Consider the following 24,003-nt stretch of genomic DNA (forward strand, 5'->3'; position numbering starts at 1 on the left):
CTCGTTGACGTTTAGAACGGCAAATTATCACTTATGTTGTAGAAAGGTTAACGCAAGTTATTCAGAAAGTCTGATTCAGGCACCAAAGCTCGATTTTATAGTATACTTACTGTGTCTTTATAACGCCGATGAACGGAAGAATGTCAGTAGAGAAACTCACCCACGTGAGACAGTTCACTCTGGTAAAGCAGACTGTTTAACTGTCAGTTAACACGTAAAGCCACAGCAAAGCCTAGTAACGTGTAACGTTAACTGTTTCCCAAACATTTACAGTATTGTCACTCCACCTTTTGGCGTTTGTTTGTTTCCACAAGCCGAAAAGCTCACCTGTGGTTATAGCCACGCCCATCATAACGCACCTGACCAGCAGCAAGGAAGCAAAAGCACGGAACTTGCATTCAAGTTGACTTACCGTGGGCCTAATGGGGAAGTAATCTTGATACTTAAACGAGGATCATGGTCAGAAAATACATCTTATTTGCTATTGTTTTGCTGTCTTACGTTTCCTGGATTGACAACACAGGTGAGGCATAATATGTTGTTTTCGATGGAGCCGAAAAAGAGCGTGTTTTTCGCCTTTTGTACACACAAGTGTTTGGAGGTTTTGACAGTTGTTTTGCCATTAAGCTTGCTTGCTGTCTACAAAATACATTGATTTTGTATGCTCGATAGGGATTCTAAGAATACACCTTTGGTCATTTTCCTTTTTTGTATGTTTGAATTATTTTTTGGTACTATGTGTGCCACAGAATGCTTCCTCAATATTTACAGTTTCTCTGTATTCACCTTCCTTCCAGACAGTTTCAATGGGCTGAAATTAAAACTCTCCAAGTACTCCATTGTAAATCCTCAGGTGGTTCACAGATGGAAAAGGAGCATCAACAGACCGCCACAGTCGAAATACGTAGGAAACAACCATGATTAATCCTTTTTAACTGATATTTTAATGTGACAACTTCAAGAATGCTTTCTTGTTTTTACCCATTTCAGAAACATGGAGAGGAGACAATATCATATTCAGTCAACATAAACAACAGGAAGCACCTCCTTCATCTAAAACGGAACAGGTTTGAACAAAGTTGGAACTTCGTTTGATGTTACTGACATTACTGTAAGTTCATGCCAATGCTTCAGATAACATACCATGTATTTTTCATCTTCTTGTCAGAGACTTTTTGCACCCAAACTTTGTTCAGTACTCAAGTGACGCCACTGGCAACACTGAGGCATCATATCCAAAACAGCATGTAAGTTGACACTTATTTATTTGGTTGTATTCTGGTTTGAACTTCAACCCTTGAACCTTTTTTACTTTTCTCATCCCAGGTGCATTGCTATTACCATGGAGAGGTGGAGGGATATGAGGATTCATTGGTAGCGCTCAGCACATGCTCTGGCCTCAGGTTTGAACATCTCTCTCGCTGTTTCTAGCTCCTCTGATTCAATATTGATATTTGTTGTCTTTCAGTGGAACGGTGTCATGATTTTATTGATCTTATTATGGTGCCACAGTATTTTGTTGTCCACATTAATGATCCAGAGCAGCAAAAGGTGCTTTTATTGAAGTTTTGAACTTCAATACATTTTTCATCACCTCAGACATTGTTTCCCACTTATTATGAGTTAGAATTTTGGGTTTATTGTTTGTTTTTTTATCAAGTTGTGCCAGGTAATGCCACATTGTGGAATTGCAATGCCACACCCAGGCATTGGCACTGAGTGAAAGCATTTCTCTAATGGTGTATCTGCTATGCACTACTTCTCTTTAGGGGTGTAATCCTCCTTGGAAATGAGACATATGGACTTGAGCCTGTGCCACAGTCCCCCACCAACGAGCACCTTCTGTACCTACTGAAGGACGATGACTCCGGGCCCGTCACTTGTGGGGTCGTCAGTGAGGCTTCATCAAGGCAAAGCCATGAACCCTTTGAGCCAGGCAAATCACTGACTTCACTGCTGCGGGTTAGGATGCACCCCACCTTCATTCTGAAGTGAACATACTTCTATTGTGTGAACTGGTTTTGAAATGGAAGAGTGACACGACTGCATTTCCTTCTTTACTGTGTTTGTGTTTAAACAGAGGAAGCGCAATTTACCAGAAACCAGTTATGTGGAGTTGATGCTGGTTGCCGATCATCACAGGGTGAGTGTGCATATCTGTTGATGACCTCACTGGTATGTAAGTGAGAATGAATTGGCCGCAACAGGTTTGTTTTTTTACACTAGAAGCAAGTGAATATCATTCAGTGAAAATGAGCACTTTTACCATACTTATTGAGTCATCAGCCTTAATTAGTAATGTGCTATTCCCCTTAAATGTTGCAGTGATTTTTTTCAATGCTGTGGAATATAGTGCCAAAAGTATTGACCTTGATCTGTTAGAAAATTATGTTTTATAATTGTATTTCCAGTATACTTTTAAGGAAAACAATGAGACGGCTGTACGAGAGGAAATAGTGGAGATGGCTAATCTACTGGATGGGGTGAGATTTCAAGTTGTTTGTAAAAGAAAGTATGCTCCATTCTAATTAATTTAAATCTTGTTTTTGTGTTATGCTATGCCTTATAATCTTTTATTTTCTGTTTTATTCTAGTTTTACAAGCAGCTGAATATCCGTGTGGTGCTGGTGGGCCTGCAAATTTTTAAGGACAGTAACCCCTTTGATGTGGAAGGCTCTCCAGGAACTGTGTTGGGCAGGTTTGTCCGGTGGAGGAAGACAGTTCTGTTACCAAAGATCAGGCATGACATGGCTCAACTCCTTGTGTAAGTAATGTGTGTTCTTTTGTCAAACTTGACTCTACATGTCTGAATCCTTCAGACATGTAGAGTCAAGTTTGTAACTTATCTCTTGGTCCACTTTTTTCTCAGTGGTCCGCCTACATCATACGGTAATGTATTGGGTATGGCCTTCGTGGGCACGGTCTGCCACGCAGGGACCGCTGGAGGAATCAACTTGGTTAGTTCAACTCCCTTTTAACTTCTAACACCAGCTGTCACATTGCTGCTTTGGCAGTATGAGTTTTTGTACAGAAACTGATACTGTCTGCATTATTTATGGTGCGTTTTAAAAATGCATTCCATTCTCGCATGCTCTAAATAACAAGTCAAACGGGTTAGACTTCAATTCCTTTTGATTCCTTTGTCTTGTGATGCCCTACAGTGTTTTACTCTTTTATATCCTTTGACCTATAAATTCTAATCAAATAATATAATTAAACTTTTGCTGCCCTTCTGCTCCCTTAAAATAAAACACATTTTCTATTGAAAGATCCCTTATTGCTGGATCTCTTCCTCCAATATCCTGATTCAACAGTAGATAAGTAAAATGAATCGGGCGAAAGGCTTTCACTGTGACTTAAAAATACTCTTGTTCAAGGGAAGATTAATACGTATGTAGCCAAAGCACTTTAGTTTTTTTGATAATATCGATGAATAACTTACATTCAGGATCATATATTTAGGTATATTGACAATAGAGATTGTAAGTACTGAATGTACTGTGTGTTTTCCCAGTTCCGCGGGGACAACCTGCTTTCTGTCTCCACTGTGGTGGCCCATGAGATGGGTCATAACCTGGGCATGAATCATGACCGTAGTGGATGCAGCTGCAATGCGGATATATGCTTCATGTCAAGCGTTGGGTAACACATCTTCCACAAAATATTTCTGAAACTCTTGACATAAAATTAAACAAGCAGTAGTTAAAGTGCTGCGGTACAATACATACAGCATATAGCATATTCTGTGCCTTTTACAACAGCTAGAGTCTAAAACAGACTCCTGAAATTATTACATTTTTCTTTGTCATGTGACAGCTAGCAGACGGCTGTTTTTGTTTTTGAATATCCATGATGGTCCAAGTACTTACTGATCAGGATTCAAGCACAATATGCTTCTCTGTAATGTAGCCTTTTTACACTAAATCCATTTACCTTTTGAATGATAAGAAGCAAATGTGTGATCTTTTTAATGTTTTAATTTTCTCTATCAAGTAAGATAGAGATCATGTGCGTAGTTTAACAATATACATAGGTTATGATGATATTGTTTGGCACGAAGCTCTTGATGTCCCTGAAATATTTTTGTGACTTTAGTGCCTCCGTACTGAAGTGATATAATTCTGTATTTGTTCTTGTTCCCAACATTTTTCATGTCATATCAAAATTAATGTTTCTAGGACCACAAAAAAATGTCCTCTGCTCAAAGGTCAAAGATTGTTTAATGCGAAGCCTGTCCAATTGGACATTTCCATTAATAGCTTATCCTGCTACCTGTAGGGGTTCCGCTTTCAGTAGCTGCAGTGAAGAAGACTTTGAGAATCTGATCTTACGCGGAGGAGGCACATGTCTGAAAAACCAGCCATCCCCCTCAGATGTGGTTGGTGTAGCTGAATGTGGCAATGGCCGACTGGACAAAGGAGAGCAGTGTGACTGTGGCAAACCAGCGGTAGAGTACTGCCTCTCAGATAAACTCACACACACGCAGGAAGTTAAAGATTATTGTATTGGATAAGGATTTTTTTGAATACTTCATTCTACTGTAATGTAACTGGCATTTAAATCTGACAACCAATAAATACAATGTATACCAGGAACTTATACAGGTAGAAACTATATAGAGTAAAAATATTCAGTCCATGAAGCTGAGAAGTTTGTGATATGTTGTAAACCAATATCTTGAAAATGAAAACAGACATTTGCAAATTAATTCTGTTAAGAGTAATAATTATTGTTTCTTTATAAATGTAGAAGAATTCTTTGGTGTAACACATTTTATTTTCAGCTTTACAGATTAGACACACGTCATGTTACAACCTCATCGGACTTAGAATAAAAAATATTCTCGCAGAGTTAAATTCTTGTCATTTTTTATTGTTGTGGTATGAATAGATTTTCTCTGTTTCCATTTCCTACAGGAATGCAAAAATAAATGCTGTGATGCTGCCACCTGCAAATTCAAATCTGGGGCCGTCTGTGCTCATGGAGGCTGCTGCGCTAACTGTCAGGTCAGCATTATGCTGGCCTTAATGCCAGAGTTATATAGCTTATGGAGGCAATGAATTGTACTTGGGGGGGGGGGGGGGGGGGGGTCTTTTTTTTTTTTATTGTTGTGTGTGTGATTGTTTTTTGTTTTAGATCAGAGTCTCTGGAACACCATGCAGAGGGTCTGTCAACACTTGTGATCTTTCTGAATACTGTGATGGCAAGACTGAGTTCTGTCCCGGTGACTACTATGTCATGGACGGCCTGCCCTGTCAAGACCGTCAAACTGCTGCGTACTGCTATGAGGGCCAATGCCAGACGTATGATTTCCAGTGCAAACATCTCTTTGCACCAGGTACATTTCATAATGCATGATACGAAGACTTTTGCAGCTAATTAAGCTCCAGAAACTGTGAGGTTTGTGTACTTTTGGTCATAATTTCTGGCTGCAAGATATACCCTTTGTGCCAGTCCAACACATGCCTTTTGATTTCTATCTGTTTGTGTAAAACGCTAACTGTGGATAACCCTGTCAAAAATACATAAGTCTAACAGGAGGCCGTGGTCACCTGGAAAATATTAAATCACTTCTGTTGCCATCAATATTATATGTTGGATATTTTTTCTCTTTTTTGGCAGATCCAGCAACAAAGGCAGCAGATACTTGTTTTCATATTATAAATTTGGGGGGAACCATATTTGGTAACTGTGGAATCGAAAGCAACGGAAAACCCATCAAATGTAGTTCAGCGTAAGTACTCTGGTTTTTAATTATTGAATGATTTGAACTAAACTGATATGTTTTATCACAGTTGTTCTAATTTAATATACTTAGGATGGTCATTTTAAAGAACTTTATTTTGTCAATAGACTCTTATCTTCCAACATTTAACTCAATACCAACTGTGTTCCCTTGAACCTGCACTGCAGAGATTCCATGTGTGGGAAGTTGCAGTGTGTCAACGTGGACTTGAACACCTTGCCCACTGGCGCCCATATCAGTGCTGCAGACATTGAAGGGGAAAGGTGTATTAATGCAGACTTCAACCTCGGCCCAGATGTGCTAGATCCTGGCTATGTGAACTCTGGCAGCCCTTGTGAGGAAGGAAAGGTAAGCAGACTAACTATTTAGAAGTGTACACGCCCAAGAGAAGGAATGGAAGGAGGAACTACTTTGATTATGTGTTCCAGGACAGTGCTGTCATTTTTTAAGTTTAAATAATGACGCCTAATGACATCATTAAGTTAAAAGTCTTCTCTCTCAGGCCTGCCTGGATTTTAAGTGTGTGAACGCCTCTGCTCTGCTGCCCAACTTGGACTGTGATGCCCAGACCACATGCAACGGCAGAGGGGTGAGTCTCCTTTTTATTTACTTTTTTTTTTTTTTACTCAGTTACCAACCAATAAATACAAGTGTGACTTTGCTGTTGTAATGTTTTCTTCAGGTATGTAATGACCAAGGGAACTGCCACTGTGAAAACGGGTGGGCCCCACCTAATTGTGACAAGTCAGGGCGTGGTGGCAGCATAAACAGTGGTCCTGCTCAGATAGGTGGGTTCAAATTGATGTTGTCAATTTACTTTTAAAGTAAAGTATGCAGAAAGTCAAAGGCACTCTACTATATACAGTTCACCTAATGTCACACTTATAAGCTCTAATCGGGGCAACATGAAAGTCAGCAATGACGTTGTCTAAGTGCATCCTTTATTAGGCTTCATATGGCTCATGCATTAATCACTCTGTCTTCTGTTGTCATGACTGAAGTTGGTGTGGTTCCTTATTACACCTGTTGTAGCGCCCAGATTTGAACAGGTTTCGGTCTTAGAGCCTTTTAATTATACTGGAAATACATCATGCCAATTTGTCTATTTCCTCAACTGTATATGCTAGATCAGAAATCCGAAACAATGTGTTCAGTCACTGTTTATCGTCTTCTCAGGCTGTGATGAACTAGAAGGAACCAGATATTTTAGCTGTTATACTAGCATTAGTTATATATTGTAAATCTAAGTTGTCTTTTCTGTATTGTGCCTCCGTTCCTAATGTATTCATGGATGTTATGTTTGTCATGATGGCTTTTGTATTGTCATGTTTGCGGGGAAAAACGACATAGCAAAATTCACCGAACTACTGATGTAATTTTTGGTAATCTGCTCGGAAAACACGTTGACTGTTTGGTGTACCTAATGCAATTAAATATACTGTAATGTTTCTTATTCACACGTGACCTTTTCTACCACAGACCACTCCCTCAGGGACGGACTGTTGATCTTCTTCCTGTTGGTGGTTCCTCTTCTGGTGCTTCTCATCCTGGTGCTGCTCTACTTCTTCAGGAGAGACTCCCTGGACCTGTGCCTAAAAGGACGACGCCTCAAGTAAACATCACCTCACATTAAAAATATACCAATAGATACTTTATGAACTGCAGTGTTTTATATTTAGATGAAAAGATTATTGCTTCTCATAAGTTTTCTGCTTTTACAGGTCGCGTAATGTTACAAATGGAAACGCAAATGGGAACTCAAGTGCCACAACCCAGCCTCCATCACGAGCTCCTTCTGATGAGGTAAAAATGTGTCTTTTTCTTAGTGATCATCACAGCAGTGTAATGTTGATTTTTGCAGTAGGAAAATCTGTTTTTCCATCACCTGAAAATTGTCACACAGAAGGAAAGAGGCAAATCAATCAGAAAAGGTACATGTTTTGTTTTCAGCATTAATTTAACATGTTTATTTCTTTTTAATTCCAGGTTGGATATCCACCAGCTACTGCAGTTCCAATTCCTGGGTATGAACTTTTTTTATTTTACTCAATCCATATTGCCCTCCCACACAGATGGAAATGTAAGCTTTCAATGCACAAGCAAACCTATACAACCAAATTTGCACACATCCTGTCAGTTTCAGGCCTGGAGAACTGGATTATTGGAATGCAGAGGAAAGCACTGCCCCTGCACAACCACCAGCTCACAGGCAGGGCCCTGGAGTACCCGCACCAATCCCACCCAGGCAGCCAGCTAGTTGATTCTCTCCTTGTTGCCAGCACTTTTTTAAAGGTTTACTGTAGTAATGTGTTGGTGGATGAGGTTTATAGGCAAGTAAATATTTATTGGAATATATGTGGTTTTATTAGATTGCTGTTTATCACTTATTGGAAATTCATGCACATAAGGTATCTCTTTAAATATCCCCAAACATTTTGTATTTTATGTTACTATGCATTTAAATATTTTAAATATTTTGATTTCATGACTGTAAACGGAATAAATAAATATATGAATGAATTTCAACTTGTTTTATTGTGAGAGTTTGTGTTTCTTGGAACTGTAGTAAAGCTGTACTGTCAGTTTGTTGAACTCCTGTAATGTAATAACACATGAGAGGCACAAACTGGGCTTATGTAGGTATCAGAAATGTTAAGCAAGAAAATGTTTTTGGCAGTTGCTTTGTTGTTTAGCTGCTCAGTGAATTATGGAAAAGGAATTTAAATGATTTTTGGAGAGTTAAAAATATATAGTTTTCAAGAACAAAAGCTCAAAGACCGTATCTATTATTTTGTGTAAAAGAAGTATCTAGTGACCCTTGAATTCTTTCCTTGGAAGTATTGAGAGGTTCCGAACCCACGGTTGGGAACCATGGTCTTAAACAAAGCAGTCTTTGTGTTACTACATTTAAAAATATATTGTGTCTGACTACCTATCTCAAGCTTTTGCCCCTTTTTATTTTGAAAGGCTTGTGGCCGGACGTCACGTGTTATTCCTACATTCTGACGCAGCATGATACGGAAGTTAGCTGTCAACTGCAACCACCAATAACCACCCATTGCTACAATGTGTCAAACAAATATGAGTTTTGAAGCGGCTCTCTGGTAGCACATGGCAGCAGAGGAAGCCGGAGGTGTCGGCCGGGCTCCGGCCTGTCTGTGTGTCCTCTGCGGTCTACCTGCTGCTGGGAAGTCCACGCTGGCCCGCGAGGTCCTCAGCACCGCTGCACAGCGCGGATGGAGAGCTAGTGTGGTGCCGTATGATGACCTGATCCTGGAGCATGCTTTTCAGACCAGAGTGGTGGAGACGGACTGTGTCAAACGGGAAGAAACGGTAAAGAAAATTTAGCTAAATCGGTCCCAACCTAGAAGCAATCCCAGACCAAACTAGTAGAATTGCACAATTTAGATTATTTTAAGTGGACTTTTCCTGTCAGTAGCCTAATCTTTAATTATAAGCTATAATATGGTGTTAATAACATTGCAGCTGTACTATGGAGGGTAAAATAAGTGTATTGTGAGAATAATATATTTGCAGACATTGCAGCAAAGTTTAAAGTTGTGAGAGAGAGAAGAGGAATAAGTTCATTAAGTTATTTTTTTAAGGAAAATTCATTGGTTGCAGCTTCTCACATGTGACTATTTGCCGGTTTGCTTGGTAGTTATGGTATTCAACAGAATATTTTGCGGTTTTGGACTGTTGGTCAGACAAAACAAGCCATAATAAGTACAAATGTATTCACTATAAGGAACCAGAGTCATTGTCCTGATTTGGGTTTCGGTGATGTGTCCACAATATGTCTTTGCAATAACACTGTCAATTCAATTTCAGTTTTCCAGAATACATAAAAAAAGGTAGATCGGTTAAATGTGTTTCTATTTCTAGCACACTGAATGGAAGTTGCATAGACAAGCAGTTTTGCGCTGCGTTGAGCAGTTCTTGGAGAAACCTCAAGTTTTGGCCGAGCTGCCGGACAGCCGTCGGATCAACAGGGCTGCATGGGAACGATGTATTCAAGCTCTACTGCAGCCTGGAGCTTTGGACCGCTCACAGGCGGACCAGCCACCACTTCTCTTCCTACTGGATGACAACTTCTACTATCCAAGCATGAGATATGAAGTGTACCAACTTGCAAGAAAGTGTAAGCACCGTCCTTTTCAGCATAAGCCACTGACTTGAATGTTCATAACAGACCATAATGGCAGTGTTGCATGTTTTAGCCCATTAAGTACAAATGTATTTTATATCTCTGCTCTACTGTGATGAATTTTGGATCCCAAGCAAGTTTGTTTTAGTCGACTGAAAACAACTGATACTGTCTGCCTTGACAATTAGAAATCAGTGTCACAACTTTGGGATAACACAAGCAAAACCAATCGTATGCCATTTAAATGTCCCTTCGGTTGAATGAATGTGTCTGTTACCTTTTTAGATTCACTGGGTTTCTGCCAGGTGTATCTGCAGTGTGATTTGGAGTCCTGCATCAGCAGAAACCGGACCAGGTCTGAACCCATTCCCACTGAGGTGATATCGGAGATGGTGAAGCGTCTGGAGTCTCCAAATCCACAGAAGAACTCATGGGAGACGAACAGCATTTCACTCAACACCACAGACGACTTGTCCCAATGTGACGTGTAAGACGGCAGAATAAGCAGTTATTAACACGTATTACTGAATCTCACGCGCATAAATTAAGTATTCATGTGTTGCCTCTGTCTCTTTCTCTTCCTGTCTGGCTTGCCCTCAGCCAGAGGGTGATGGAGTTGATCTCTTCTTCACTTAGCCACCCACTGAGCCCGGCTGAAGACGACACTGAACAAAAGGTGTGCCAATGTAGCTCCCCTCACATGTTTTAATAGAAGGACTTCAGTTATGCAAGATGTGCTTTTCTCTCATACCGTGCAGGAGGCGGACCGCCTGAAATGTGCAACTAGTGTGGTTCACCAGACAGACCAGGCCTGTAGACGCCACATCTCTGAAGCCATGAAGACTGCCAGAGGTCAGTTGTGAGCATTTGACGTTTTATGCAGTTTGTCATTTGAAGCCCAGCTTTATAATCATTTTTTCACCTCAACTTTAGAGAATCAAGCGCTTCCCGAGCACATGAGGTCTTTGGCCGCTCAGCTGAACGAATCCAAAGCAACATTTCTTCACGACCTGCGGAGACGGCTGTTTCAAGAAGCGTCTTTCGCTCAAGACGAGGACATTGATGTAGAGCGTGTGGTGAAAAGAGCGGTGGACGTTTTTGACCGTGAGAAAGAGGAAATCCTGTTGAGAATCACAAATGAAAATAGATGACTTAATTATCTTCTTGAAGGCAGATTTGATTGCATCAAACGTCACGAGAAAACGCGTGACAATCTGTATTTAAATGTAAATAAAATATACTTTTGCCGGTCATTGTCACAAAGAAAGAAAATGTATGCACACTACTATTTTATCTTGTTATTAAAAACTTTTTTATTTCAAACTCAAGATACTGCGATACATTCGTGGTCATCTACAAGGTCTCTGCCAATAAGCTGTCGGTATACAAATGCTATACTTAATAGATAAGAACACATTGATCTCAAATAATCACTTTCTGTCCATAAAAATATGAATCGCATACAAACAACCTACCAAATGAATTAACATTTTAAATGACATCTTAAGAGTCAGAGATCTTTACAGTGACTCTACATCTCTTACTATACACAGAAGTGTGTACAGTGAAATCAGAATTTGTACTAAAAATTGGTACCACAAAACTACTTCAAGTTTATAAATACAAAATTGTTTCATGGAGTGAGAGGTATAAATAAATATCAGAACAGCGAGCAGGATTATAATAGGTCTGGCTGCACAAACGTTTGAACAGAAAATTAGCCAATTAAGCGGCCAGTCTTTGAACGTCTCACAGCGAAGTGTGTCCAGACAATTTAACTAACGGGCCATATACAGATGATGGACAACATTACAGTTAAACAGCCTCAAGCTGAATAATGTTAGGTGTTAAATACTGTTGGTGTTTTATTGAAATGTCTCATGGATACGATAATGTCTCAGGATTATATGTCAAACACAAGAAGCTGCGTTGGTATAGAAGGGAGGATTCAAGGTGTTTCTGTTGTTTTGTCCACCGTTTGTATGAATCAATCCAGAGCCAATATGAAAAGCTCAAAGCCGTATAGAACAGCAGTAAGAGAACAACATAGTATTTAGCAAATTAAAAGAAAATAGTAAACTGTTCAGAATATAAAAATGTAAATCAGGGTCACCATGTTTAAATGCTGTACAAGCAATATGCTGAATACAAGGAGCAAAGACACCGTATGCATCTGTGTTGCTTGGAATCACTTTATATGTTGTCCGCGGGCAAAATGGCATGAAAAGTTGTATTTGTCTTTACACATGTGACCACAGATGTTGCACTGGAATGGATGTTCGTAGCCATGGCAGCCCATGTGAATGGTGTAGAGGATGTTATCCAGGAAGTGAATATCACAGTGTTGGCACTTATTTAGGAGCTGTTGGTCCGCTGGGGTCAGCGCAGGGGCCGGTGTGCCCGGCTGGCTGTTGCAGACACTCTCAGTAACAGTGTTCAAGCTGTTCTCAAAGCCGAAGCCGGGAGCGGGACTGCAGCTCCCGTGGCCTGAGGTGGGGGATTCATATTTAGGCGGTAAAGTCTGCATGCCATTTGAACACATGGCGAGGTGTTCACTAGAGACCTGTTGTATGAGAATGGGCTTCTCATCTTTTAGGGACTCCCTGTCTGGGGATGCAGGGGTCTGAGACTCAGGATGAAGGTCGGCTAACTGGCCAGCGAGTGTAGACAGCTGGTCCAGTGGGTTAATAAAAGTCAAATCATTGTCGTCTCTTTTATGATCGTCATTCTCGTCTACCTTGGGATGGTTCTTATGATCACTGCCATGCGTATGATGGTGGACCTTGTAAGACATGTCATTTATATAATTCGACTTTGGCATCCCCATGGAGGGAGGGTTGTAGTTGATGAGCATTCGCCTGCTGAAGCCCAATGCGCCGGTCCTCTTCTGCAGCGAGCTCAACATTCTTTTGTTGGAGAAAGGAGAGCGGACGGCCCTTGTGGGCAGGAGCTTGTGGCGGCGGCGGCGGTGGTGCGACAGGTTGCTGCGGTCACTACAGCGGAAGGCGCAGAGGTCACACTTGTACGGTTTCTCTCCTGTGTGGGAGCGCATGTGGGACTCCAAGTGGCGCTCGTACGCTGAAGCAAACGGGCACAGCTGGCAGCGATGAGGCTTTTCTCCTGGGTGACAGGAAATAATTGTAGATATAATATCCATATTACCAAGCATACTTTACCGTGAAAGAGTAAACAGCTATGAAGCGGTAAGTACAATGTAGTATGTGTGCAGCACAAGAGATTACACAAAATAGACATGATGATAAAGACAGAAAAAGTCATAGCAAGTACAAGATATTCTTCCAATATATAATCCTAAATTTGTGGGGGAAATAAATGACATAAATTTGATATATGGTACAATAACAACAGTAGTTGATTAGGGACATTTCCAGTCCATTTGACTGAGATCCCTGAGAGCTGCTGGTCCCTCAGCACTGTGTTCGAATGACCTGTATACAGTGTTTAGGAATGGATGCGGTGTGGACACTGACCTGTGTGGATGCGGATGTGCTCTATTAAACGAGCCATGCCCTTGTTGGCATAGCTGCAGTAGCTGCACTTGTACTTCCCATCGCAGGTCCTCTCCAGGCCGTCCATCTGTACATCTGGACCATCCTCCATGGGCAGGCTCACCTCCAAAGACGGAGGGTCCAGACCATTCTGCTCACTCCTGGGGGCAACTTTAAACCAAACAGCACAATGACTTAATCGAATGACTCTTACGTTATCAAAAGATATATTGCTGTAAATGTACTGTACTCCGTTCCCACCGGCTTGAAACGGCTCTCCTGGCTCTGTTTCTCCGCAAACAGAGCCCGAGATCATGTTGACATGCTGGGTCTGCTGGGTCAGGTATTCTTGGAATTCCTTCACAAAATCCACAGGCTCGGTCTTTATCTCTTCCATACTCCTTATTGAGCCTGATAACATCCAGAGGAGATGAGTTGACAGTCGGACTTGCAACCTACAGTACGTTAGCTAACGTGACGTTAGACGCCTGTGAAATAATGTTGACGGTTAGCTCATAGCTGCTAACAACAATGCTAACGTGGTCTCGCTAGCTCGACACCTTAAAGCAATTTTAATATATTAACACCGATTATCTAGCACCACCCTCAACGCAGTTCATAGCTTACCTTTCAATGTGCAAGTAACATTATCGCTAAGCAGAGACAAGTGTGAAAACTGGCCGCTAGTGGATTAATTATCTGGCTAGGACCGTTACCAAGTGACCGCTTCCGGTTTTTGCTGAGTCGTCTGTGTTCCGTACTCCTCCAAACGCAACTGTTGCGTTCGCTGACTGTCGTCAAAAATAAGCATGTTCATACATTTGGTACATACGAACGAGTCTCAAGAACGCTTCTGAAATTAGTGGTACATTTTTCTGTGTTGACCGGGTTGCCAAGAAACCCATAGTCCGTCCCAAGCATGCAATAATAATATAATTAAATATAAAGAGTTACATCTTCAAAATAAACATTCTGCATGAAAGCGCCTTTAGTTTCCTTTTGTTTGAACCTACTTATAGAGCATCCATAGGAGAGCTTCACGACTGACAGCTTGATTTAAATTGTGATTGCTCATTCGTTTTATAATTTACGCTTAAGTTTCAAGTGTCTGATTCGCACAAGGGGCACTTGAAGGCAGCATAAAACCTCCGTTCGTCCACGCATGCCCCATGACGTATGCACGCATATAAACATTTTGTAACTAATAATGGCTGCACCATTGGTCAGGATTTTCTCAAAGGTGAGACTGAATACCATTGTAACAGTTATTAACAATTGTCAGCTTTCATTGCTGCATTTAATATATTTTGTCCACTGCAGGAATCCTTTATCCTTGAATTACGCAACGTTAACATAACCCCAGCTGGCTTTTGTTGACGTTACAAGCTAACACACAGCTAATGCTAGCATTAAGGGCACAAACGAACTTGCAGTGCTGGTAAATACCGTGTACCGTTATTCAACGTGTGCATTTAGCCCAATACGCAGATAGATATTTCCACTGTTGCCTGTCTTGTTTTTAGTCGTGCAGACAGATCTCTCGACCATGGTGCCAGGCTGGATGGAGGAGCAGGTCCACCAATCCTGCCCCAGATGTGTCCTCAGACCAAGCAGCTGGTATGGTCTCCTTTCCTCCACTTCAAACATATTCAGAGGAGGAGAGCATGATGAAGGAAGCGGGTGAGTTGGACATATGGTGGTATCATAGATTCTGCTGCTGCTGGCAGCTGGAGACAGATATTCCCACAACACTAAACATATGTCTTGTTCTTTGACAGTTAAGAAATATGCACAAGAGCGCATTGCTCCGTTTGTGTCCAAGATGGACGAAAACTCTGCCATGGACGAGGAAGTGATCAAATCTCTTTTTGAACAGGGTGTATGTAAACCATTTCATTGCGAATTAACAAATATGTCAGTTCACTGAAGTCAGTGTCCGTCTTTTTTCCATGCAGTGATTTTCTTTGTTTCTCTTTACAGCTCATGGGCATTGAGATTGACCCAGAGTACAACGGCACCGGCTCCTCCTTCTTCTCCTCCATTCTGGTCATTGAGGAGCTGGCGAAGGTGGACCCCTCTGTGGCTGTGCTCTGTGACATCCAGAACACACTGATCAACACACTGTTTGCCAATCTAGGTACAACCGCTCAGAAAGAGCAGTACCTCAGCCGACTGTCAACTGACATGGTGAGCCATTTAACGTACTGTCTCTCAGCGTACGGCATGAAACAGTACATTGTCGCTGTGGCACAGATACCAAACGGTAACCTAAAGATGAAGACATCTATGACAGGAAGATTTGTTAGAAGACCAGCCACATATTACTGTAGTAATCTCTTGACAGGCTGTGTATATTCTGCACTGTATTTACTGTAATGCTCTCCTGCACACAGATTGGAAGCTTCTGCCTCTCTGAAGCAGAGTCGGGGAGCGATGCCTTCTCTCTGAAGACGCGTGCTGAAAAACACAAGGACTATTACGTCATCAATGGATCCAAGATGTGGATCAGTAATGCAGAGCATGCAGGTGTTTTCCTAGTGATGGCAAATGTCGACCCCTCTTCTGTGAGTAACTGCTCATCTCTCCTATGTAAAAAATACCGAATCTCTTCATCTCACATCTCAAAGATGGTTTGCAATAGAAAAGTAACATCTGATTGTCCCTTGTTTCCTGTGAAAGTAGCTACCGTCACTACCTCCAAAAGTTGCTAAATCTTGGAAGAAAGTTACCAAGTCTCCCTCAAGAAGATGTGAAAAATGTGCCTCTGTAATGTAAAGATAAACCCGCTATCAATTGACAGGGATACAGAGGCATCACCTGCTTCATAGTGGACCGGGACACGGAGGGGCTCGAGATTTGCAAGAAGGAGAACAAGCTCGGCCTGCGCTCGTCCTCCACCTGCCCGCTCAACTTTGACAATGTCAAGGTAACACCTCGCTCTGCACCGGACCAGTGTGCAACTGTGACTTTTACCAACTTCCTGCTTTTTTTTTTTTAAATTTTAGGTACCAGAGAAGAACATTTTGGGCCAGATCGGTCAGGGGTACAAGTATGCTATCGGAATGTTGAACGAGGGCAGGATTGGAATTGCCGCTCAGGTGAGCAATCTTTATTTAAATGATCTACTTAAAACAAGCTAAACTCACTCTGTTCAAGATTACAAAGTGTGAAAGGGAAATGTTGCATGTGCTAACTTTGCCTCTGTGTGTTTCAGATGATTGGGCTGGCCCAGGGTTGCTTTGACCACGCTATTCCTTACACCAGACAGAGAGTGCAGTTTGGACAACGCATCTTTGACTTCCAGGTTAAGCTCCACAATAGACTCACATGTTAGTGGTTATTCACATTATTCTGGGGACCCGCGTGTATTCATGGGGTTCTTATGTCGTTGTGTTACTGTTTGCGTTCCAGGGCATGCAGCACCAAATAGCGCACGTAGCGACGCAGATCGAAGCTGGTCGGCTGCTGACGTACAACGCTGCTCGTCTGAAGCAAGCTGGGAGACCTTTCATCAAGGAGGCCTGCATGGCGAAATACTTCGCTGCAGAGGTGAGCTTCCTGCTTCACTGACTGCACTTCATCATCAGGGTTATCTGGGTTTTTGTCCGTTTATCCTGGTACTTCAACATGTTTACATTATTTCTCTTAACAGATATGTGTTGTTGAATCTTGATTACCTTCTTTTCTATGTGCTGCTATCATGGCTAGGGAACTCCTGTAAAAAATATATATATATATATATTGTCAATGTCGGTGAAACATCTTCCTGGTTGTATTAAAGTCATTATAATATCAGAATCAGATTTATTGCTCAGTAGGATTTCACATGAAAGGAATTATAGTATTGCAAAAATCACAAAACGTATAATATAGAATAGAGGAAATATACAAATGAAGAAATAATATTTAAAAATAATACTTACAGTAAATCTCAATTACAAATGGGAGAGCTGTGCAGATTTTACATTTTTTTTCAAATGTTCACAGTACAAAGTATAAAAAGCATATGCAATGTACAGAGATATATTCCCAAACGTGTGCGTTACAGTAACGCTCATAGACGGATGTGAAGGTGTTAATGTAACGTGTAGTGTCTATGTGACGGGATAAGAGTCTGTTATGTTTTATCTTCCTCAGGTTGCAACTCTAACCACATCTAAATGCATCGAATGGATGGGAGGGGTCGGCTTCAGCAAAGACTACCCCATAGAGAAATACTACAGAGACTGTAAAATTGGTGAGCGTGACATATACAGTACATGAAATACGCACCACAAGACACATATGGGCTTTGTTAAGCTGTTGCTGACATTAGGAGCTTGTTTAGGTTGCCGTGACTGAAGCTACAATGTGGAAAGGGACACAACTCATGAGGGCTGCAGGAAGGTCAGGTGTAGCTGTTAGTGATTGGACCAGAGTGGGGCGGAGAGAAGGGCTGATAGTGGCGGCTGTAATCGGACTCCGCAGGAATTCCCCCCGGCTGGACCCCTCAGGGTGCCATTATACTAACACGCATCCAGGGAAGCTGCCAGGGCAAAATGTCCCTTTTCCTGTCATCGCCGCCGTTTCGGCTCCCCAGTCCTCCAGCTGGAGCGCCGGCATACTGAGCTGCATAATAAGCCCCCACCTTGTCTCCTCCGCAGGTTCCTGTACTGTGCGGGGGAATTTGACAAAGTTGACCTTGTTTTGTACTGCAGGAGTTGCTTCTAATGCTTTGGTTTGTCTCCCATGTGCAGGCACCATTTATGAGGGCACAACAAATATTCAGCTATCGACGATGGCCAAGTTCATTGATAAAGAGTATGATCACTGAAACCACCTGACTGGAGCCTGATGGATGGCAAACCTGTGTTACACTCCGTATTCTTCCCCTCAAATGACTTTGTGGAGTGCATTGCTGTAGATCTGCATTCATGTTTTAGAGTTTTGTTGCAGTTATAGATGTTTATTACCAATCCCACCTCTTGTTAAGTAGTTCACACAACTGATGTTACTCATGTTGTGGTTAAATTTCTCTAGCTTTAGGTTTAAAGTTGCTCTGGTACAATGATTTCTATTGCTTTCTTTCAGACCTTTCCAAAAGTCTCGGAGTAACTGAATGTATGTAGAGCTGCACCGCTTCCCTCTTGTTCATTCTTCTTCTGCTTATTGAGATATGGTGATGAATCATGACAGCACAACATAACTGATCCATACGTTTTTTGTTTTTTATATTAGAATTTTGAAAGATATTGATTGGTATTTTCTTTGAATGTTTCAGTGCCTTCAGAGGGTCGGCTATGACTGAGCTCAATCACTTAAAAGTGTGTTGTCTTTGCTGCCTCTCAAATAGGTGAATTCTAACACTTCACTCACTTACTACTGTACAGTTCCTTGTTGGAGAAAATGTGGAAATTGTTTCACATCATATAAATAAATATTCTGTATAGAGAAATCTATTAATAACTTTGGCAATATCAATAAATATGAAGTATGATGTAGTGCAATTGACCGTCTTTCTTTGGTGTGACTGAGGTCGATTCATACGGAGCACTGCCACTAGATGGCAGCATTCTCCAAAGTGACGGCAGCACTTTGAGTTGAGGCAGCTTCTCACTGAGAGAATAGTCTGTTCCCAAGTCGTTTAACAGCCTGTCACCTCTAATGACATTTTATATCAGTTTAATTATGCTGGCGCTTCAGATGAAGAGAGCCTGCCTTGTATAATCGACTTACTAATCATTTTTCAGGTGAGATTGATTACAAATACACGGCCTACATGTGCTGTGTAAAATGAGGTATATTGTTTTACACAACACAGACGGCCTGTCTCCAAGTATACATACTAGTAATAGCCATTATGGCTCCTTGTAATAATGACTCCTGCAAGGTATCAGTTTAGCAAAAAGACATTAATCACTGACGGTACTTAATGATATTTATTAAAAGGGATGAAAACATACCTGTCTCAATGGAGATTGTCACAATTGATGTCAAATATGTAGATGGTCAGATCCCCATGAAGTTGATGGATAACATTTGTCATTACATTGATTAAACTTTATTTTAACAGGGAAATAACAAAGCTCTCTTTCTCTTTGGGGCCCCGAAAACTATTCCTCTTACATATACAAAGAGGAGAGCAGAGACAAAGTAGACTGCTCTATTAAAAACAAGAGGCAAATATGTAGAGATCATATTTGACAAAGATAAAGTGTCCCAACAGTAGCTAAAAATGTCCCATTTTCCTTTTGTCAAATCATTCCAATTACAAAAAATCTAGATGTGTAACCTAATTCTATTTGGTATTGTCCCCGTACGATTGTATTTACTGATATTTATTGTTACCTGTTGACACCAGATCAAACACAATATATTATATTATTTTATAAGACAAAATATAAAGTATCATTTAGGCGTGGGGCGTCACTGATAGAACTAATAATCCGACATGAGTAGAGTCTGTCTTTTATGGGTGGTGTAATTGGATATAAACATGACAGGTTCAAACAACACAATGTTATTAACAAGATCAGCACCATGCATGATTTGTCCAGACATTTCCAAAATCACTAAGACGACAAAATTAAAAACACAGGCCTGCGTTTGCATCATTGGTTAAGCTTACTTTGTTTCCCCCTCTGATCCACTCTGACTTGCTCCGTCTATTGTGCAAACCCCTGGTTAATGAGCATAATCTGATGGAAACACAGCTATCTGCTTTTCACTTTGCATTGGCAAAGGCAGCTCAACTATAGCCTCCTTCTCCGCCCCCATCTTTAACACGGCTATGAGACCTCTAATTATGCAGGGATTCAAGTAGCTTTTCACAAAACACAGTGTTGTCCTTTAGAGCTGGAGAGCACTCCGTGAGCTAAAAGGACAGGCTGGATGTTTCTAGGTTGAGCAAATTCATTTGGTTTGATTAGTTCTCTGCGTCCGCTTGGAGTTTGGTGTTATTGATGAATCTTAAATGCATTCCATGGTGTGTTTTTTGTATTTTTGTATTTCATTTTATGGACATATTTACTGATAAGTTTGAGCCAAATGTTACAGGCATACATTTTTGTGTGTTTGCTTTAGGATTGATTTTCTAAGCAACATATACATTAAAACATTCGAGCCAGTTGTTTGATTCAAAAATCCATGATTCGTCATACCTCTCCCTTGTGAAGTCTCATAGTTTCCTCAATCTTAAGAGAATATCATTTTTGACGACTTACAAATGTAAACACAATCTTTTTTAATGAATGTCTCATATAAGTCGCTGCATCCAAGCAGCAGCATTATTGTACTATTTGACATAAAAAAGACTTGTGTCATCCTCATGCATTACATCACCTGCTGCCCCTGTGGGCTTTTGTAAAAAGCTGATTTGAAAAGCCTTTATCACTGTGCTAAGCATTCAATTTGATGCCTGCCTGTAGCACTTCCTGACTAATACAATTACATTGAAGTCAATGGGCTCTGGTACAGGAGAAGTGCAGGTGCATAATGCTTTCCTGTTGCAGACAGGTGAAACAGAGGATATTTGAAATAACAGATGACTGAGGTTGATCCTCTGCAGGTCACACAGTTCAACAACAGCTTCAACACGCCAAAGTCAAACTAAAGAATCTGTCTTTAGGGTGCTATAATAATAAAAAAATGTAAAGTCAAAATCTCCTTTTTTTAAATTATTTTTTTATGTTTTCGGTGGTTTACAATAGTGCGTAAAATGTGCGTAATTTGCGTAATATTTGTGCCAAGGCCAAGCTGTTTACAGCTCCTCGTAGAGGTGTGATAATACTTCGTCTGTTTATTCAATTTACTGACAGATGATTGCGGCTCGTGCACGCCCCAAAAAACCTTGAGACATTCTCCTCTTTAATCTAATTGGATGATAAGTGGGTACGCACTGTTGAAGCCCGAAGCCAAAAACGCTTGCCCGGCCTATTTCTCTGGAGTCTATTCTCGTCACAACCCCTCGCGGTTTCATCTCAAATCCCATTTGCTATTGTACCTGCCCAATAGCAGGGACCGAGCGCGTTTTAACTCGGATGGCATTTTTTTTATTTCATCATTGCAATCCAGCGCAAGTTTGACGCAGTGATCTCTGAGCTCTCACTCTGTTCATCCTCAGGAGCTGTTTCTCTCAACTCTCTTTCTCTCTCTCTCTGGCTTAGTTTTAACAAAAACGATCATCTTTTTCGAGTGTTTTTTTTTGTTCGCCCTAGATAAGTTTTGATGGTGATCCACATCGGACAGTAAACGGTGATGGCAGACTCTGATGCGCAAGAGACTCGCCAAACTGCAAAAGACTCGCCGTTCTCCATAAAGAACCTGCTGAACATTGAAGACAAACCCACAAAGCCGAAAAGCTTCCTCGGCTCGTCCAGAGGAGTGTTTGAAGGCAGCTTCTTCTCTCGGCTCGGTGACTTGTCTTTCCCTCGATTTGAGTTGCCCACACAGAGAATTGGACTATCAGCGCAGTATTTGGAGAGAGCGTCCACCTGGTGGTACCCTTACACGCTCGGGACGCATCTGAGGACTGGAGGTAAATATAATTAACGTTGACGCTGCTAATGTAGGAGATGTGGTGTTTTGGTTTGGAGAAATCTGAATTTATATATTGTATAGCAAAGATGTCATATCATGAAGGGATATCATAATTTGGGATTTGAAATAAACCTATACAAGAATTATCAGGAATCATGTAAATAAATAGCAATATTTCAACAAAAACATAAACTGGATGTTTATGAATCAAAATGTTTTGCCTTTGAAGATCACAGGTTTATTGTCTTAGTGGGTCAAATGTGAACACAATATTTTTTATTCTCAGCAGGGTCTGAGAAGGCCAGCCTGAGGGCAGCATCGCCGGTACCGGACAGGCGCTCCCCGGATCTCCAAAAAAGTGACCATGATGGCAAAGAGGAAAGCGCCGACGATGATATCGCGCTGGATGACAGTGACTCGGAAGAACCGAAGAAAGAAGTAGACCAGGAGGACGACTGGAGGAGGAAAACGGACGAGCTGGACTCCGATAGGAAGCCCTGTCGGAAGAAGAAGACGCGCACGGTGTTTTCCAGAAGTCAGGTCTTCCAGCTGGAGTCCACCTTCGACATAAAGCGCTACCTGAGCAGCTCGGAGAGGGCAGGCCTGGCCGCATCCCTGCACCTGACGGAGACGCAGGTGAAAATCTGGTTTCAAAATCGGAGGAATAAGTGGAAAAGGCAGCTGGCCGCGGAGCTGGAGGCGGCCAACCTAAGCCATGCTGCGGCACAGAGGATTGTGCGGGTCCCCATACTTTACCACGAGAACGGAGCCACAGAAACGGCCGGGGGCCCCGCTGTAAACTCACCGGGCAGCCAGTCACTCCTGGCTTTTCCCCACCACATGTACTATTCCCACCCGGCACTGCTGAGGCCTGTTTAACACTGACTGTGTCATCTGTACATATGTTTTTAAATGAGAGTGACCTTCATTGGAAAAAAATAAAATTTTGTATATTTTGTAGATTCAACGGACACAATGTTAGGTCATGTAATTATTATTATTATTATTATTATTATAGCCTATGTAATCATCATTTATCCTGCTGGAGCGTCCTTGAGCAAATCCATATTGCAGTTATAATTGGTTATTATAGTTGTTGTTATTATTATTATTATAATTGGTGAAACTGTTAAAGGCTCAAACGTGGGTGAACATAATTTAATGTATTCAATTCAATTTGAAAAAAAAATACTTGTTTTGAACATGGGTTGACTGTATTTTACAGAGATTTGCGTCAGTGTTTGTAGGAAAACATGTGGAATATATTATTTTTATATTTTCCAATATTGTGCAATAATGTTGGCTTCACATTAGATACCAGCCTTTGTCACCTATAAAAAAAAACATATTTTTCTTTGTAACAGTGCAGACAATCATGTGATCCTTAAGAAAATCCCCGAAAAACTGCAGGTACAGGCATTTGTTTTTATGACGTAGTGTTTTGCTGGTAATTTAAAAGCCATGCAAAGAGCCAAAAATAGCCTCTGTTTTTGTGTGTTTTTTCTCTGATATTGTTATTAAAATGATGTCTATTATATGGTCTTACACTCAGTAAAAATTCCGTTCCCAAAATAAATGTATTTATATCCTTAATATAATTGTGATACATGAAAAGGAATATTCAATTAAGTCGTGTGCTGAAGATCTTGGTTTCAAATATTTGTGAGGATGGAGTGATCCGATTTCTGTCCGATTTTTTTTTAAACGTGGCAATAAGGCACATTGAGTGTCTGCAGAGATGATCAGTCTCTCCTAAATAAAATACTAACATTTAACATAGCCTAATAAATGAAGGCTATCATTTTTAATCTGATTTGAACATTTTTGCACAATGCCTTATTTTAAACATCTTTTGAGAAACCATTGCTTTTCTCAATGTTTAGGCCGATAGGCTATTTTGACTACACATAAACAGATCTCTTGCTATAGGGTTATGCGTTTTTCTGCCCAATTTTCTTAAAAAACAATATTTGTGCAGATAGGCTGTCTCACACAAATCAAGATAGGCACAATTAAGAGGCAAAGGGGATTACATAGTCCAGGAGTCAGTCGTTAAATTTTCACAAATGTTTATGATGTTTAGA

At 41.0% G+C, this 24,003-nt stretch overlaps 5 protein-coding genes across 7 annotated transcripts; 4 read left to right on the plus strand and 1 right to left on the minus strand.

The window, feature by feature from the left end:
• Positions 1–128: 128 nt before the first annotated feature.
• Positions 129–8,007, plus strand: adam9b (ADAM metallopeptidase domain 9b). The gene is made up of 21 exons (XM_076092798.1): positions 129–182; positions 991–1,067; positions 1,169–1,247; positions 1,327–1,403; positions 1,770–1,962; positions 2,081–2,143; positions 2,412–2,483; positions 2,595–2,764; positions 2,870–2,957; positions 3,515–3,642; positions 4,279–4,447; positions 4,917–5,006; positions 5,137–5,338; positions 5,623–5,734; positions 5,914–6,094; positions 6,249–6,335; positions 6,429–6,534; positions 7,226–7,358; positions 7,468–7,549; positions 7,733–7,770; positions 7,884–8,007. The coding sequence occupies exons 1-21, from the start codon at positions 129–131 to the stop codon at positions 8,005–8,007; spliced, it is 2,325 nt and encodes a 774-aa protein (XP_075948913.1).
• A 741-nt stretch (positions 8,008–8,748) lies between these two features.
• pstk (phosphoseryl-tRNA kinase) lies at positions 8,749–11,221 on the plus strand. Its single transcript, XM_076093916.1, has 6 exons — positions 8,749–9,079; positions 9,632–9,887; positions 10,179–10,380; positions 10,494–10,569; positions 10,652–10,745; positions 10,827–11,221. Exons 1-6 carry the CDS (start codon positions 8,858–8,860, stop codon positions 11,042–11,044), a joined length of 1,068 nt encoding a protein of 355 aa, XP_075950031.1. The 5' UTR covers positions 8,749–8,857; the 3' UTR covers positions 11,045–11,221.
• LOC142951970 (zinc finger protein Pegasus-like) lies at positions 11,182–14,149 on the minus strand. Of its 3 annotated transcripts, none has more exons than XM_076093915.1 (4): positions 14,030–14,149; positions 13,664–13,813; positions 13,385–13,573; positions 11,182–13,013 (listed from the first exon to the last, which is right to left on the minus strand). In XM_076093915.1, exons 2-4 carry the CDS (start codon positions 13,797–13,799, stop codon positions 12,082–12,084), a joined length of 1,257 nt encoding a protein of 418 aa, XP_075950030.1. In that variant the 5' UTR covers positions 13,800–13,813; positions 14,030–14,149; the 3' UTR covers positions 11,182–12,081. The 3 variants fall into 3 exon arrangements, with proteins under 3 accessions (XP_075950030.1, XP_075950028.1, XP_075950027.1); XM_076093913.1 differs by having other exon boundaries at positions 13,664–13,890; positions 14,030–14,146; XM_076093912.1 differs by having other exon boundaries at positions 13,664–14,146.
• A 367-nt stretch (positions 14,150–14,516) lies between these two features.
• acadsb (acyl-CoA dehydrogenase short/branched chain) lies at positions 14,517–18,888 on the plus strand. Its single transcript, XM_076093917.1, has 11 exons — positions 14,517–14,642; positions 14,926–15,082; positions 15,181–15,281; positions 15,383–15,589; positions 15,796–15,966; positions 16,203–16,328; positions 16,408–16,500; positions 16,617–16,706; positions 16,814–16,951; positions 17,540–17,639; positions 18,139–18,888. Exons 1-11 carry the CDS (start codon positions 14,610–14,612, stop codon positions 18,213–18,215), a joined length of 1,293 nt encoding a protein of 430 aa, XP_075950032.1. The 5' UTR covers positions 14,517–14,609; the 3' UTR covers positions 18,216–18,888.
• Positions 18,889–19,033: 145 nt separating this feature from the next.
• hmx3b (H6 family homeobox 3b) lies at positions 19,034–23,624 on the plus strand. The gene is made up of 2 exons (XM_076093919.1): positions 19,034–21,917; positions 22,206–23,624. The coding sequence occupies exons 1-2, from the start codon at positions 21,638–21,640 to the stop codon at positions 22,796–22,798; spliced, it is 873 nt and encodes a 290-aa protein (XP_075950034.1). The 5' UTR covers positions 19,034–21,637; the 3' UTR covers positions 22,799–23,624.
• Positions 23,625–24,003: the final 379 nt, after the last annotated feature.

Source organism: Anarhichas minor, unplaced genomic scaffold (genome assembly GCF_050575085.1).
Source record: "Anarhichas minor isolate MPS153535 unplaced genomic scaffold, ASM5057508v1 ptg000017l, whole genome shotgun sequence".
Classification (NCBI taxonomy): Eukaryota; Metazoa; Chordata; class Actinopteri; order Perciformes; family Anarhichadidae; genus Anarhichas; species Anarhichas minor.

What these genes read in the sequence shown, in the direction of transcription:
- adam9b (XM_076092798.1), top strand. Translation starts at nt 129, where the DNA reads ATGAACGGAAGAATGTCAGTAGAGAAACTCACCCACGTGAGACAGTTC. An exon ending in ACGTGAGACAGTTCACTCTG is followed by an intron (nt 183 to 990) that starts GTAAAGCAGACT and finishes TACCCATTTCAG; the next exon opens with AAACATGGAGAGGAGACAAT. An exon ending in GACATGGCTCAACTCCTTGT is followed by an intron (nt 2,765 to 2,869) that starts GTAAGTAATGTG and finishes CTTTTTTCTCAG; the next exon opens with TGGTCCGCCTACATCATACG.
- pstk (XM_076093916.1), top strand. Translation starts at nt 8,858, where the DNA reads ATGGCAGCAGAGGAAGCCGGAGGTGTCGGCCGGGCTCCGGCCTGTCTG. An exon ending in AAGACGACACTGAACAAAAG is followed by an intron (nt 10,570 to 10,651) that starts GTGTGCCAATGT and finishes CATACCGTGCAG; the next exon opens with GAGGCGGACCGCCTGAAATG. An exon ending in AGCCATGAAGACTGCCAGAG is followed by an intron (nt 10,746 to 10,826) that starts GTCAGTTGTGAG and finishes CCTCAACTTTAG; the next exon opens with AGAATCAAGCGCTTCCCGAG.
- LOC142951970 (XM_076093913.1), bottom strand. Translation starts at nt 13,823, where the DNA reads ATGTTATCAGGCTCAATAAGGAGTATGGAAGAGATAAAGACCGAGCCT. An exon ending in AGGAGAGCCGTTTCAAGCCG is followed by an intron (nt 13,574 to 13,663) that starts GTGGGAACGGAG and finishes TTTGGTTTAAAG; the next exon opens with TTGCCCCCAGGAGTGAGCAG. An exon ending in GCACATCCGCATCCACACAG is followed by an intron (nt 13,014 to 13,384) that starts GTCAGTGTCCAC and finishes CCTGTCACCCAG; the next exon opens with GAGAAAAGCCTCATCGCTGC.
- acadsb (XM_076093917.1), top strand. Translation starts at nt 14,610, where the DNA reads ATGGCTGCACCATTGGTCAGGATTTTCTCAAAG. An exon ending in TGGTCAGGATTTTCTCAAAG is followed by an intron (nt 14,643 to 14,925) that starts GTGAGACTGAAT and finishes TCTTGTTTTTAG; the next exon opens with TCGTGCAGACAGATCTCTCG. An exon ending in CAAATGTCGACCCCTCTTCT is followed by an intron (nt 15,967 to 16,202) that starts GTGAGTAACTGC and finishes ATCAATTGACAG; the next exon opens with GGATACAGAGGCATCACCTG.
- hmx3b (XM_076093919.1), top strand. Translation starts at nt 21,638, where the DNA reads ATGGCAGACTCTGATGCGCAAGAGACTCGCCAAACTGCAAAAGACTCG. An exon ending in GACGCATCTGAGGACTGGAG is followed by an intron (nt 21,918 to 22,205) that starts GTAAATATAATT and finishes TTTTATTCTCAG; the next exon opens with CAGGGTCTGAGAAGGCCAGC.